The 15,899-nt window shown below is 38.6% G+C and overlaps 1 protein-coding gene across 1 annotated transcript in view; it reads left to right on the top strand.

Moving 5' to 3' along the window:
* The window catches only part of LOC106517096 (type II inositol 3,4-bisphosphate 4-phosphatase), a 127,730-nt gene that overhangs the window by 34,507 nt on the left and 77,324 nt on the right, over positions 1-15,899 (top strand). The window contains exon 4 of the mRNA XM_014007802.1: positions 10,713-10,829. Within this exon, the coding sequence (XP_013863256.1) occupies positions 10,713-10,829 (117 nt within the window). The remainder of the gene's footprint in view (positions 1-10,712; positions 10,830-15,899) is intronic.

The raw sequence follows: 15,899 nt of genomic DNA, 5'->3' as shown, positions 1-15,899 counted from the left end.
CACACACACACACACACACACACACACACACACACACACACACACACACACACACATCCTCTCCCCACGCTTGTCTGCAGCCTTTTGATGTCTGTTGTTTTGCAGCCTCTCTGGGTCATTGGGCCTCAGTGGGTTTTCTCTCCATCCCTGTCTGTCGGCCTTTTTCTCGCCCTCTTTCTCCCATCCGACTCACCGATGTGGAACAGACAGTTAGTGCTAACCTTCTATTTTCTGTCACAGTTGAGTCCAGACGTCCACATCAGCTGTTGTGTGGCTCTCAATTAGATAATACACACACAAACACGCTCAGAATGTTTTTTTTCCCTGGGTTATACTGACATTTTTGTGCTTTTTGGGCTTTTTTTCATATTCCACTGTGTGACCAATGTTGCTGCTAAGGCAAAAACCACTCAAGTGTTTTTAGGCTGCAACAGCTGTCCCCCACCCCCCGCTCTGTCCCACTAAGGAACACCCACTCACAGACACGTGCATTCACCAACACACACACACACACTTTTCTCCTCTCGTGGATGAGGGCAAAGTTTCCAGGCGCATAAAAAGGGAGGCACAACTTTCCTTCTAATCCAGTTAAGTTTAATTAGCAGAAACATCTCCTTCAAAGTCTGATCTGAACTGATTTCCCCCCTTACATCAAGGGAGCAGCAGCGTGTGTGTGTTTGTGTGTGTGGAAACACAGGATGTGGTAGGTTACTGTATGCTGGCTCAGCCAGCTCTGCAGACACTGAGTGCCGCTGGAGTTTTCTGAATTTTATGGCTGCAATGTGGAAGATTTGGAGCAGGATCTGAGAATATGGACTGCTTTCGACTTCACAAAAAAAGGGTATGTGATCATTCCGTGTGATTTCATGAGTGTGTTTTAAAGGAGAGTTTTCTTACCTAATAATAAAATCTTAGATAACCCAGAGAATGTGTTCTGCCTTATATTAACTCTGCACAGTGTAATAAAAGACAAATCTCTACGCCTTAATCTAGAAAAATATAGCTCTTCTTACAAAAATCTGATTAAATAGAAGCAGTTTTGCCATTTTCAGTTTAACATTATGAAGAGCATATTTTTGCCTCTGAATCCTTCTTTGAATGAAGTTTTAAAAAAGCAATCCTAAGACTGAAAAACATAAGTACAGTGTACATTTTACCCATCAGCATGCATAGCAACATATAAAACATCTATATTTTGTAACTAATGTCGTCATAAAAGAATGTATATGTTTGTGTGGAGTATTTTGGGTCCTATGTAGATCTGTGGTGTCTGTAAACAGCTAACTGTGTTTCTCCTGTTGTCACATGCCTGCTCTCAGCAGCTGCTGTTGGTTTTACCAGATACCGTTGGGCTTAGTAGCTTGAAAAAAAAGAAAAATCAGTATTAGTCGTATTTATGTGATCAATGTGGAATACTGGTGTATTCACTATATCTGGTAAGGATTTAATTTAGATGGTAAATAATGGAAAATGCCAGCTGCTGCATAACTCTCCCTAATCTAGCTCATGAATTTCATGATGCAGTTTCGAGCTGGAGAAAAGGAAAATATTTTATAATATACGTTGGAAAAATGAAACTCGTTTGAAATCAATGACCTCTACATACCAATTTGACGGATTATGGTAAATCAAAAATGTACTTTGTTAGGTAAAAATATGTTTTAAAGTTTGTAGATCCTAAATGAAGTGTTTTTATTGTCAAGCTTCTGAGCAGAGCTGCTGTCCTGCTGGTTCTGTAAAGTCTGCTTCAGACACAGAATTGAGCCAGCTCTGTTTGACATGCAGGAATAACCAAAAGGGATGCAGCTTGGTGGTGTCACTGTGCAACAAAAACAAAATGATTTGAAACCTTTGGTGAAGAGGTTATTGTTAAGTGAGGTTTTGTGGAGTAATTATGGGTTTATGAGTATATTACCTGCAGAGGGCAGCTCTAATATCAACCCCTGGAGAAACAGGGAGAAATTCTTATGAGGGAGTCAGGCTAACCACTGCTCACAGTAGGGGCACATTTAAGAGCAAGTTTGCACCCTATAAAACACTTACCTCAGAACTTTCCCAGCAGTTCCTTGTGTTTTTATTACCTGTCGCACGTGTTGCTACTATAACTGTGGGTGGCAAACATAACCGATGTGCTGAATTGATGTGGAGTTGCTCCACATCAATCACAATGTGTGATCTGTCACATACAGGTAAAGAAAACATTCTTTCTTGCTTTTGTAATCAGTCATTTTTATCATCTTTAGTTGTTTTGTGAATAGAGAGGCAAGTCATTCAAATCATGTCAAATTTGTGAAAGAATAGATTTAGAAACTTTAATCTGCACAGTTAGGAACTGCAATACAAATGTCATTTAGTTGAGACAATAGGGATAAATTAAACATTTTGCTTGAGCTGTTTATAAATATTTGGGCTTGAGTTGTTTCAGGAGGTGAAAATTTGTAATTGGAAGAGTCTCAATCAGAGTATCTGTGAGCTTGAGTTTTTCATTAAAAAATGAAAAAAAAAAAAAAAACCTGATTCACAAAAGTTAGATTGATCTGAAATGCATTTACAGCGGGTAAAATAAGTATTGAACACGTCACCATTTTTCTCAGTAAATATATTACTAGAGGTGCTAATGACATGAAATTTTCACCAGATGTTGGTAACAACTGATCCATACATACAAAGAAATCAAACCATAAATGTCCAGAAATGAAGTTATTTGTAATAATGTGGAATGGCACAGGGGAAAAGTATCGAACACGCTTACTGAAATTTATCTAATACTTTGTACAAAAGCCTTTGTTGTCAATGACAGCTTCAAGACGCCTCCTGTATGGAGAAACTAGTGGCATGCATTGCTCAGGTGTGATTTTGGCCCATTCTTCCACACAAACAGTCTTCAAATCTTGAAGTTTCGTGGACCTCTTCTATGAACTCTGATCTTTAGTTCTTTCCATAGATTTTCTGTTGGATTCATGTCAGGTGATTGGCTGGGCCATTCCAGCAGCTTTAGTTTCTTTCTCTGAAACAAACTGAGAGTTTCCTTGACTTTGTGTTTGGGCTCATTGTCTTGCTGAAATGTCCAGCCACGTTTCATCTTCATCATCCTGGTAGATGGAAGCAGATTTTTATCAAGAATGTCTTTGTACATTTTTCCACTCATCCTTCCTTCAATTATTTGAAGTTTGCCAGTACCATATGCTGAAAAACAGCCCCACACCATGATGTTCCCACCTCCAAACTTCACTGTTGGTATGGTGTTTTTGGGCTGATGTGCAGTGCCATTTGACCTCCAAAYATGATGTGTATTCTGGCATCCAAACAGTTCAGTGTTGTTCTCATCTGACCAGACTATATTCTCCCAGTATTACACAGGCTTGTCTAAATGTTGTGCAGCAAACTTTAAAGGAGCTTCAACATGCTGTTTCTTCAGCAGTGGAGTCTTGCGTGGTGAGCGTGCATACAGCCCATGGTGGTTCAGTGCATTACTTATTGTTTTCTTTGAAACAATCGTACCTGCTAATTCCAGGTCTTTCTGAAGCTCTCCACAAGTGGTCCTTGGCTCTTGGACAACTCTTCTGATAATTCTTTTCACTCCTCTGTCAGAAATCTTGYGAGGAGCACCTGGTCGTGGTCGGTGTATAGTGAAATGATGTCCTTTCCACTTCTGAATTATGGCCCCAACAGTGCTCACTGGAACCTTCAGAAGTTTAGACATTCTTCTGTAATCGATGCCATCATTATGCTTTGCAACAATAAGGTTGTGAAGGTCTTGAGAGAGCTCTTTACTTTTACCCATCATCAGATGGTTCTTGTGTGTTACCTGGCCATCATTTGGGACTGAACCAGCTGATATTAATTTGCACTGACAAGGGGCAGGCTTGTTTTCTAATTACTGAGAGAGTTCAGCTGGTGTCTTGGCTTTCCATGCCTTTTTACACCTCCCTTTCTTCATGTGTTCAATACTTTTTCCCTGTGCCATTCCACATTATTACAAATAACTTCATTTCTGGACATTTATGGTTTGATTTCTTTGTATGTATGGATCACTTGGGTTGTTACCGACATCTGGTGAAAAATTCATGTCATTGGCACCTCTAGTAATATATTTAATGAGAAAAATGGTGACAAGTTCAATACTTATTTTACCCGCTGTATGTTGACAGGATACTGACTATTGAAACCATTCCACACAACCCCATTAACTGAAATGTCCCTTTTAAAAAGTGGTGTTACACTTTGGATCCCATACTGATCCTGATCCATTTAAAATCGTTGAAGTACAGTTGTACCATGTTGGACAATAAAAGATAAGAAATGTTTACAGTTACAGTTGAAAGAATGTAATTTCTCTTATTTTAAACTAGTGATTCAGCGTGCAGATCTCAGTGTGGGATTTATACCATCGTATCGGCTGTTGTTAAAACAGAAAAGAAGAATAACACTTTGAGCAGAACATGTGAACTCCTGTAAGTTATTTTGAAGCTCAACAAATTGCAAATGAATGTTCTCAGACTTTGAGTTCAGTTCTCAACATATTTTTATGTATTCCAATACAAAAAAATATTACATGAAACTAGGCTGAAATGGCTGTTTTCTGCCAAACCCTAATAAGTCTGCACTGGAAAATCCCTTCCCTAAAACATGAGGCAGTGGGTCCAGGAGCTGTGGTACTTGATGAGACTTTGACGTCAAGCAAAGCCAGTGGATAAAACAACCTTTGATGTCAAGCTAGTCAAGCAAATATCCCTGCGCTTAAAGCAAGTCCAAGAAGTCTAGTCTAGTCTGTGAGCATATAATTGAGTGGTCAAAAGACGGAGAAAGTCCTCCCCCACACACTGACTCGGTCCTATTTCTTTCCGGGACTAATCACACACAAACACACACACCCTGTTAATGGCCTAAATTGGTTGTCCCACTGCGGTGTGCAACCCAAACAGACATAAAGACCGAAGGGAGAGAGAGGCAACTGTCTTCCGAAGCATATGCTGACCACTTGTAAGACAGACTGCTTTTCTTCTTGGTGTAAATAGACACAAGCTCACCACTTTAGTTCATCTCAGTCCATCAGCAGCACAGAGAAGATTCAGTCACAGCTGAGGCTGCCAAGTATGCTGGTAAGTCTGAATGGGTGCTATTCAGTGTACCAATGAGGGCAGTGTAAAGGGTTGTGTGCGTGTGTGTGCGTGTGTGTGTGTGTGTGTGTGTGTGTGTGTGTGGGTGTGTGTGTGTGTGTGTGTGTGTGTACCTGCACATTCTTGCGTACAATCGCTGTATCTGTCTTTTTGTCAGTGTACATTACTGATAATGTTCTGGTTTGTTCTGAGCTGAAAGTGGTGAATTGGTTTTTCTGTGTCTGTATTTGTTGTGCTGAATTTAGCAGTGGGATGCTACAGTATACAAACCACACTGTTTTAGTACTGGGTGAGAAAACAGCATCAGGCATCGGGACAACTATTGCTAGAGAGGCTGAAATCAGAGACTTGTTTTAGTTCTGTGTTATGTCAGGTCCAAGGGAGATTTTGATAGAATCAGTTCTGTTAGACGTTCTCTTCACATATGAGGAGTGAGGACACCTTTGTGTGTGTTTGTGTTTAAATAAGGTACCATGCTGTTTTTGTGAACGCTTTGCACCTTGAAGAAAGAGTTCAGATTTTTTGAAGTGGTGTTTTGTGAAAAGGCAAATAACATATTATCTGTCGGGTATTATCTTGAATGTCGACGGCATTCAATTGATTTTTGAATGCCCTCGGTTTTGAGAAACAATTTAATTCCATCCATTTTATTTTGCTTCTTCGTGGTTGGCTTGCAATGGCAACAGGTTCAAGAAGGAAACACTCTCTCCTCAGCGACACTCTTCAGTTTATCCTGGAACATGTCATATTCTTTTAAGCTTTCCTGCCCAAATTTAGATTTGATTCTGAGGATTTTTCTGACTTATGGGTGGGGTCATATATGTGAACGTCTGCAAGTATACGTCTGTCTCCTTGCCAGTCCTCATTTGTTCCCCTTATGGTCCCAGAGGCTTGCATGCTGGAGACGCCCATCAGAGCAAAGTGAAGGAAGAGGAAGCCCCCAGTGTAAACACAAAATGTTTTGAACTTGTACAAATAGACAACACCAACTGACCAAACAACTCAGACTTTTTTTTTCTTCCACAGCTTCTGAGGCAGCACATATATTTTTGGCTTAGGGCTTGATTTTATACATTTAAAAATGTTTTATAAATATAAGCTACCACAGTTGTTTTTTAACTCAAAACAGTTAGATATTCTTGACTAATTTTAACACATTTCTCAATGAGTAAACCTGACCAAACAACTAGAGTAGAGTGTTAGTAAACTGAGTTGAAAAAAGACATCCAAATTACATCTAAATCAACCATAAATTAATCTGGTTAGAGCCATTTACACATTTACAATCTGTCTGCAGTACAGGCGAAGCTGCAAATCACAATTTCAAACAATTGATTTTTTAAAACTTTCTTTTACGGTAAGTACCAAACTTATTTTGTCAACACACATCTTGGAAAAACATACTTTTATATGAATCAATTATTATTAGAGTTTTTTTTTTTAATTCTCAATTGAACACGGCAATAGTATTTAGTTTAAGTTGATGTAATATCAGTGTTTGACAAGTGGGTGTAATTTTTTTAAACTCATTTAAAGGGAACATATCATGCAAAATCCACTTTTTTTAGCCGTTAAATGCATTTTGTTGTGAACATGGAGTCCACAGCAGAATGCTGGGGAGTGGACAGTTTTCCCAAATAAGATCGGGCAATATTTTCAACTACTATAGCTCCCAGTTTGCATTCAGCAGTGCTTGCTAGAATATTGCATCTGTGTGATTAAAAATAAATAATAAGCTTTTGCACTTAAAATGCTATGCAGGCAGTCCGAGAAAAGAATTTGGCCCAAAGTGAACTTGAGATTTGTCCACTACTTGCATGTGTTTAGCCTTATAGAAAGTTGCACATTGTCCATGAAGACTTTTGTCCCTGCACATGCAATTTTTACGAGTCTTGCAAAAAAAATAAAAAAATGCTTACATTACAGACAGAACGTGTACTTCTTGTGCATGCTTGAACTAAGTCAAGAGTACAACAATAGGCTATGCAAGAACAGCATAATCCCATTCTCCACAGGTGTGCTTTTTAAGTAGTTCTCACTGATCAGCCTCCATCAAATATGTCTCAGTTTCTGGTTCCAGTTGCACCTTCAGAACCACCTTGGCAGTGCTTCTAGGCAGGTGAAACTGAATACTGCGAAGTAGTGATTTCAAGTCAGCAGACTGCTGCCCGTGGATTGACTGAACTGAGGCGGAACTTGCAAACTCCTCCTGCAAACTCTTCCTGAATAGAGATGCAGGATACGAGTGCATTACAGCTTGAGCTAGATGGCGAGGTCTGAAATTAGCAGATATACTGGGAGGTTTTGGACAAATTGGCCACCCACAGTTTCAAACACACCTATAAACAGTGCAGCAACTAATAAAAAAAGTCAGCCTACCGGACAATAAAGCCATAATGGCTTGAGCTGTATGCTGATGATCGGCCCACGGAGTGAGGGACACGCTACCAGGGTGACACACACCTGAGATGAACTGAATAGATATGGTTAAAGTGAGACAACGGAGAAGGGGGTTATGACACACAAGTGATACATGGTCTGTACAATTCACGTACATCAGAAGTGCCACACTTACCCACAGGGGTGTAGCACAAAATTCTCGGCCCTGTACACTCTCGATGTCAGTGGGCCTCTATCCATGCCAGTGCACAAGGTACATAAGCATAACAAGAAAAAAAGGGGGTATTTTTTAAATAAAGAAAAAATAAAAAGGGTTTAAGCTACAATCAGATCAGATTACATTGATGGTTCTTTCATTCACCAGCTGAATTGATGCATTTGGCCTACCTGTGTTCAAATACCTAAAACATTTTGCTACATCTAGTTTGTGATCATGACACTCGAGCAAATTTTAACCTAAAAACATTTATTCTTGAACATTAGACAAATGTTTGGTATTCATTTGATAAATGACGTGTGCTCAATGTAACTGTCTGAACATGTCAAACTGAACACCAAATGTTTCTTTTGTGATGCAATAATGGTCCAATCATATTAGCTGAGATTATGTTCACCTTTATTAAACCATGCACTGTATCAATCCTTTAAACTCACTGAGAATATAGTTTGACAATCGGCCATAGTTTCATACAGAGACGCAGGTGGAGCACTACAGGTGTGTTTATCCTCTCTAACAGGAGCATCAGCAATGTGTGTAAAGAACACACTGGAGGGGGGGTCAGGGGGTCCTCCCCCAGACAATTTTGAATAAAGTAGAGGCTATTTCCTTATTTCTAATGTATTTTAACAGGTTGTTAAAGATACTTTTACTTACACAAATAAAGACTTAATTAGGGACAACTAGAGACAGATTATTCAGTAAACTAGTTACATCGTCCTGTTTTTAAACTCACTTATGGCTCAGATAATTAAATTAATGTGATAATTTATCTCAAACAGGCTTAGAGGAGATTTTACATTAATTTTGTTATTATTCATTTAATTTTATTTATAACAACACATTGTGTCAAACAATGACACACAACTGCATGTTTAAAACTGAAATCATTAATAAATTTATCCAGTGAACAAGTGTAATTATGATAACCACAAACAGTGAATTTAGGGGGTGTTTGACTTTTTTCTGATTTGATGACTGGTCCACTCATAAACTGACATAGCATCACGCAGCTTTCATCACAACATTAAATAACACTGTGTCAAACAATGGTGACGTAAAAAAATAACTTGTCAGTTTCATCAACCTGCATGTAAATTAGGAACAATTGATACATGGATGTTTGGAACTGGTTAGAAAGCTAATGATGAATGGATTGACAGATTTATTTACTAAGCTTTATTTAACCAGGAAAATCTGAATTATGAAAACTAAGCTTTATAATCTTTACTATAAACAAGTGTACCGAAGCAAGTTGACTAAATAACAGAAATATTTGGTGATTTATTATTGTAAATTATAATCAATAATTATCACAGTGGACCTGGACTCAATCTTAGTATTATAATACAGCTTAAATGATTAAAAATAACTCAATAATAGATTAAACGTGATCACTAAATGTGATTGCTAACATTAGCTATGATTGGTGACTATAGCAGCAAGCCAACATTTCATAAGAAAAGCAGATGCCCTGTGAACTTATTTCTGGTTCTTTGTAAAGAATAAAGTTTTATCAAAAGTTGGATGTTCTGTTAATGAGACTGATGTTACCTGCTGCAGCTCTAGGAGCATTTAGAATTCATCACCACGTTGTGTGTCTGCATAGTGTGTGTGACTCTGCACTGTGTGCGCGTCGAGCCTGATAAAAGGAAGGGACGGGGAAAGGGGGGGTAGGTGTAGGACTCCAGGACACATAGCAGGTCTGGCAGACGCAGGACTGAACTGAGGCGCATCGACACCACCAGATTGTTTATTTAAAAGTTCTAGATTGACCGGAGCTTTTAGCCAGCCAGCAGGGAGGCAGACCATGGGAAACCTCCCGGTTCTTCCAATAGTCTGTCCCGGTCTCAGTTTGCCCTCAGCTCATTCAGTCTGGGCTTACTGCCGTAACACATGTTGCCAGTTGCTTCTGAGCAGACTAAATCATTTTCGCCTCCAAGAAGGGAACCCCAGAATGGCCAATATGTTGTGGACAGTGAAATATAGTTCATTCTCTCAGTTTATGTTATCAATATATTTTCAATAAATTACTGCACCAATTAATTGCAGGGCCAATTTTATTTGGGGGAAAAAAATCAGGACTTCCATGGGCCCCTCTCCCTTCTTGGGCCCTGAGTACTGAGGTCCACTTTCCCCCGCACTTCCATGCCCATGGCGACCCACAAATGACACATACGTATATCTGGTTTTCTAACCCTTCTTGTGGTGATTGCACCCAGTTCTTACAGGCAGGTTATGAGCTCGGCTTTACTCACATCCCTTAGTCTTTTGTCAACAATAAGCCATAGAGCATATTTACAAGTGTGCAGTTTCCACAGCAGATGTGCCATTCCCCAATCTGCTGCCACTTCTGGGGTTTTCAAAAGGCTTGACATTATCTCGCAAACACAAGCAAATACCACAGTTAGCTGATTCCTTTTGACATTCAACAGAAAGCAGTGTCTCTAGAAGCTATGGTAATTTAAGCCCCATTGAAGTTTAAAGTGGGTTTGGTGATGTTCTGAGTGCATTTTTAGCTAATACCATGCAGCCCTCAGGTATCTTTAAAATCCCAATACCAGCTGCTTTATCGAGTTTAATCCCATTACCAGGCCTCCCCTGTGCATCAGCTTACCTGTCAACATTTGTTGCCTCTGTCCTGAAGTCCCACTTTGGAGACTGTGGTAATGCCAGGGCTTCAGGTAGACCCAACAGAGAAAGCCATATCTTCTCTTTGCTTATGCTCAGGAGAGGTAGTTGAGAAGGTGAGAGGGTAGAGAGAGAATCGCCTGAGGGAAGCAGGACACTCAGACCCAGCTGCTAGCTTCTTCACCTAACTAAATCTTCCTCCTTCCTTTTTCTCTTTCTTGGTTTTCTTCTTTTTTGTGCTGCCGAGCGAATGTGCACGAGAGGATTTGCACTGGCACGCATATAAACACACACAGAGTGTCTCAATTTATTTATGTTTTCTTTGTCATCCCTCTCTCTGACAGGCAAACAAAGACCCGCTGTTTCTGACAGGGGTGACCTTCCCTTCAGAGTATCCTGAAAGCCCGGAGACGCTAGTCAAGCTAAGTGTGTATGACGCAAAAAACAAGAGCCAGGAATCAGTGAGTAAATAGTTGTTGTTTTTTCCTCTGCATGTGCACACTGTATCATTTTTTGCATGGTAAAAATCAAGAGAGTGAGACGGATAATGAAGACAATGTGTTTGAAGCTGGCTGTGAAGCAGTCATTTTTCAAGTGTTGATTTGTAACGCTTTAAACTCCCCAGGGGCGGGACATAAACATCATGACATGCAGTGTCTACTTCAAAATCCCATTATGTTTAATTTTATCCTGGAGAGTCAGAGGCGCGGAAGGTTGAGCTCTGAACTGAGCAGTGTTTCAGTACTCATTCATTTTAGTGAGCCCCAGACCTGAAACCTCTGCCTGGATCTTTGAAAGAGAAGGTTACGCAGCCTGCGATGAGTATCTGAGCATGGCAGCCCATCTCCTGGGAAAACCCACAGGCACATCCGTGGGAACTAGAAGAAAAGCCAGAGATAGAATCCTGAATAAGCCGGGATCTATGATTTAGACATTCAAAACAGAATTTTAGAACAGACTTTTTGATGTGCAGCGCATGTTTGATCCTAATCAAACAACTGTCTCAAACAAGGACAGCAACATCTTAATTTGGTCTAACTGAGAGTATGAAGCATTAATGAGCTTTGTGATGACTTAGGAGTCTCTTAAAGCAGTACTTCGTAGTTGAACATGTAAAACATTCTAATTTAAGACTTTTTTTTTGCATATTCTTTTGTAGCTGTTTAGCAGAGTGTTTATGTTACTTGAAATACATATATTTAAACCAATATGTAATAACTTCCTGTTTGTGGGGACCACTTCTTATTTCCAGTCTAGAAAGCAACAGCCAACCTTTTCAAGTATGAGGAGTCCTGTGACCTCAGCTCATCTATTTTTCAAAAGTAGTACTTAAGCACACATCCAAGTGCAAATTTAATGTGATTTTTAATAATAAAAGAAGGTCAATATTTTAACAATAGGCCAGTTCAAGCTTCATAGAAGTCAGGCAGCGTGACTTGCTTGATTTACTTCTTTAATCTTAAGATTTTACCATTTTGGTCTGTGTGATTTGGGCTAGTATTATTATTTTTAAATGATATACAGTTTATTTCTTCTTTAGTTAAATTTATGATGATCATCTGCTTACTGTCATTTTATAACCAAAAAAAAAAAAAATTCTAATTTCAGTATTTCCTCTTAGGTGAAGAACCCATACAAAGAATCTTGATATGATGCCATATTCAAGTACTTTTCCTCAATAGTTTTTCATCTCCAGCACTGGTCATTGTAATATGTTTTTTTCTGACTAAATTACTGGAGTAGCTGGATTAACCTTAATAATATTGTCAAAGAAATAAAGTATTGCAGTTACCCTACCATCTTACTAATAATCTTAAATCTTCCACTCTTTACTTGTCTTATTGTTTTTTTTTATTTTATTTTGGACATTGAAGGTGTTGGACATTAATAAAATCTGTGAGCCTGTACTGCATGCAAGCAACTAGTTTATTTGTTGTACTTGTTTTATTAGTTAGGTGAACCAATAAAAATCATTTATGCAAGATGGCATCTAGGCCTGTTAAAAAGTTTCTTTAAAATTTATTTTACAGATTATAACTTGTTGGGAATACCAAGTAAGACAATATAATTTTCTTGTTTTATATATGCATGTCATATATTATCATTCATTTCTTGTTATATATAATATATGCCATATAATATTAGGATACATATAAAGCAACCAGCTCGCCCTACTTTTTTCCACATGGGCGGTTCTATTTGTCTTCAAGCTCACGTTTTCTACCAGAGCCCTTGTGCTTATGGGTTCTATGCAGTATCCTAGCTGCTCCCAGGACTGAGCTCTTCTGGTCATAATTTCACTGAGGTTGTTTCTGGGATCTGTTCAGTTTAAGCTGCTGCTATTTGTTTCAAATGTTTGAACAATCTTGCTCCTCCATATCTGTCAGAGTTGCTTCAACCTTACTGCCCACCACGATCCCTAAGATCAGCTGATCATCCCTTAAACTGGGTGGAAACATTGAAGCAACAGAGCATTTTCCGTTGTCGGTCCCAAGTTGTGGAACAATCTTCCCCTTAATGTCAGACAGGCTTCATCTTTTCCAGTTTTTAAATCTCTTTTAAAAACACACTTTTATTCTCTGGCTTTTAACACACTATGATTTTGTCTTGTATTGCAAATTATGCACACCTGCTGTGAACCTGGTATGTGTTTTATGTTTCTTTTATTGTCTTAGCTTATGTCTTACTGTACAGCACTTTGGTTGCCCTTGTGGTTTTTAAAATGTGCTCTATAAATAAAGTTGATTGATTGATTGATTGATTGATTGATTGATTGATTGATTGATTGATTGATGATTGATTGATTGATTGATTGATTGATNTGATTGATTGATTGATTGATTGATTGATGATTGATTGATTGATTGATTGATTGATTGATTGATTGATTGATTGATTGATTGATTGATGATAATTTATTTCAGACAAAACATTTCACCGACAAGTGCCAAAAAAAATAAAACACCATACCTTACTATGATGTACATAATCAATTACATGGAAACACACCATTTATTCAGTGATTATGAGTCTGAAAAGGAGTATGATAAAGTATAACTTATATAATCATACCTCTTTTCCATTTCTAATTCATCGCATTGTCTTCCAATTTCCAGTATCATTCCTCACAGAAAAATGAAATAGTAATAACTATAGTAATATTTCCAAAACCAGATGAAAGTAATACATACACACCTATATATACATACTCATCTATCTGCACATATATCTAAATAATACACACCAATTTACACACCTATATATAGTTACACACACATGCACAAACCTGCACCAAGTTGTTGAGATCATCCACGAGGCTGTACTTCCCAGCCAGGTTCATCCCCTTTGCTAATCCTTATACTTTTGAATAACCATGAGTTCTTTCATAAAATACCTCATGCTTGTACTTTGCTTCAGCTTTTTAGCGAGTTTATTCCAGATCTTCACACCAACGACAGAAATGTACATTTTTTCCTTGTTGTTTTAGCCTTCAGAGTTCTAAAGTTGAGGTCATTTCTATAGTCATATCCCCCCACTCTAACAGAAAATAATTTTTGAATATTTTCTGGTAATATTTTGTCTCTGACTTTATTTATAAATTGTGCAATTTGAAGCTCTACCAAATCAGTGTGTTTCAGCAAATAAGAATCTATGAATAAATTGTGGGTATGATAATAAAAATCTGCCTTGTGAACTTTTTGATTGATTGATTGATTGATTGATTGATTGATTGATTGATTGATTGATTGATTGATTGATTGATTGATTGATTGATTGATTGATTGATTGATTGATTGACTTGTTGGGGCCACTCTAAAAGTTTGGACAGGTCACAATCCTGACTGACTTTGGTGTAGTGAGATCAGTGGTTTCTGTTTCACACTCTGACTCAGCCAAACTCTGAGCAACCTTTGTTGTGTAATTAATGAGGGACAATATAATGACAGGCCGGCTCAGACATCATCCGGGTTAACAAGGTCTGCATCAGATGTTGCAGAACCAGGACCGTCTGGATGAGAAATGAGCTAGTGGACCAAGAAAGTCATGGATGATGGAAGATTTTATAACTGAAAGATTTTATTTTTTTATTTTATTTTATTTTATTTTATTGGCATGCTTTTGTGTAGTTTTATGTATTCTGGCTAGGAATGTATCTGAATACTCATTACATGCTGATTTGTTGGTGTTAAAAGCCCAATTTCTTTTCTAATAATATATTTACAGCTGAAATTTGAACTTATTTAGTTTAAAAGCAGGTTGAGAGCTTTGTAAAGAAGGTTTAATGCTTCATTTTCAAGCACTGAATGGGACACAATTGAAACAACTCATTCAAAGTGATTTCTGTTTTAGCCTTTGTCTTTCATTTGTTCTCCACTCCTTGTTGTGAGTCGTAACTCTGAAGGGCACCTGTCAGTCTTCGGTGTAAAGCACTTTAGAGCATTTCACTCATGCTCTGCTTTGAGAGTCAAGGCTCAAGGCTGAACAGAAAGCCTCACAGATAAGGTCCTGTTGAGCGTAGTTTCACACATTTTACTTGTTTCCTCATTCCTTGCTGCCTTCAGAAAACCAACTTTTGAATGATGGGCTGTCTTACAACCTCCTGCAAAATCTAAGACATAAAACACAGTCGTATTTTATGACAGTCTCAAAAATGTGCCCTGTGTGGTGCTGCTGCAAAACCTGAAGATCTACCCTTTTTTATTCCTTTCTCTTTCTCTTTCATTTTGGCACCAACACTTGTGTGCTGTGGTTGTCTGTTAGATTTCCAGCTCTGCTCCACTGGGCACGGCGTGCTTGTCTGGCTCTCATTAGAGACTCCTTAAGTTGCACAGGCGTGACCCTGAACATGAGCTGGCACAATGCATCAGCCCCCAGTGGCTTTAAGTGGCAGAGTGAAAACCACTCAGTCAGGACTCGGTCATTTAATGTTTCTTTCGTCTTTCTTTTTTTTTCTTCTTTTTTCTAAACCTGGGAGCGATTTGTATATGTGTACAAATCAGCTGTCAAAAGTTGTAGATATCACTTTCAGCTTTAAGTGGCACATGTGGTGCCACAGGCTGACTCATTGCAGTGAAATGCAGACAAGCATACATGATGAAAACCAATGAAAAAAAAACTATTTGCCATTTTGTATTCTACGCATTGAGATGATATTACCATAAAGCCTTAGAATGGCAAAAAGAGGGTCAAAATAATGAGGAGGAAACTTGACAGAATCAGGTTTATAGATGACTGGTTAAACATTTGTAGAGGACCTAAGGATTTCATAGTTGGGTGGCTTCCCTCTGCCTCTGGCCTCCCATTTAGATATCCTGAGATGACACCGACTGCACACTCATGAATATTTGAAAACGCAGATGGAGCTGAGAGGCTGATAAGTCAGGCAGTTGAGGTGTGAGAAGGGAGTTTGACCGCCTCAAATATCTCTCAGGTGTAAGTGATCCCACTCTCAAGCTGGGCTGTCAGATGCAGACAGGCTGACCTCCCTTTGTCTGTGATGTCTTAACTGCAACTCCTCTTTGAAAAAGCGC

This window comes from Austrofundulus limnaeus, unplaced genomic scaffold (genome assembly GCF_001266775.1).
Source record: "Austrofundulus limnaeus strain Quisiro unplaced genomic scaffold, Austrofundulus_limnaeus-1.0 Scaffold44, whole genome shotgun sequence".
Classification (NCBI taxonomy): domain Eukaryota; kingdom Metazoa; phylum Chordata; class Actinopteri; order Cyprinodontiformes; family Rivulidae; genus Austrofundulus; species Austrofundulus limnaeus.
This window is presented reverse-complemented; position numbering and strand designations above follow the sequence as displayed.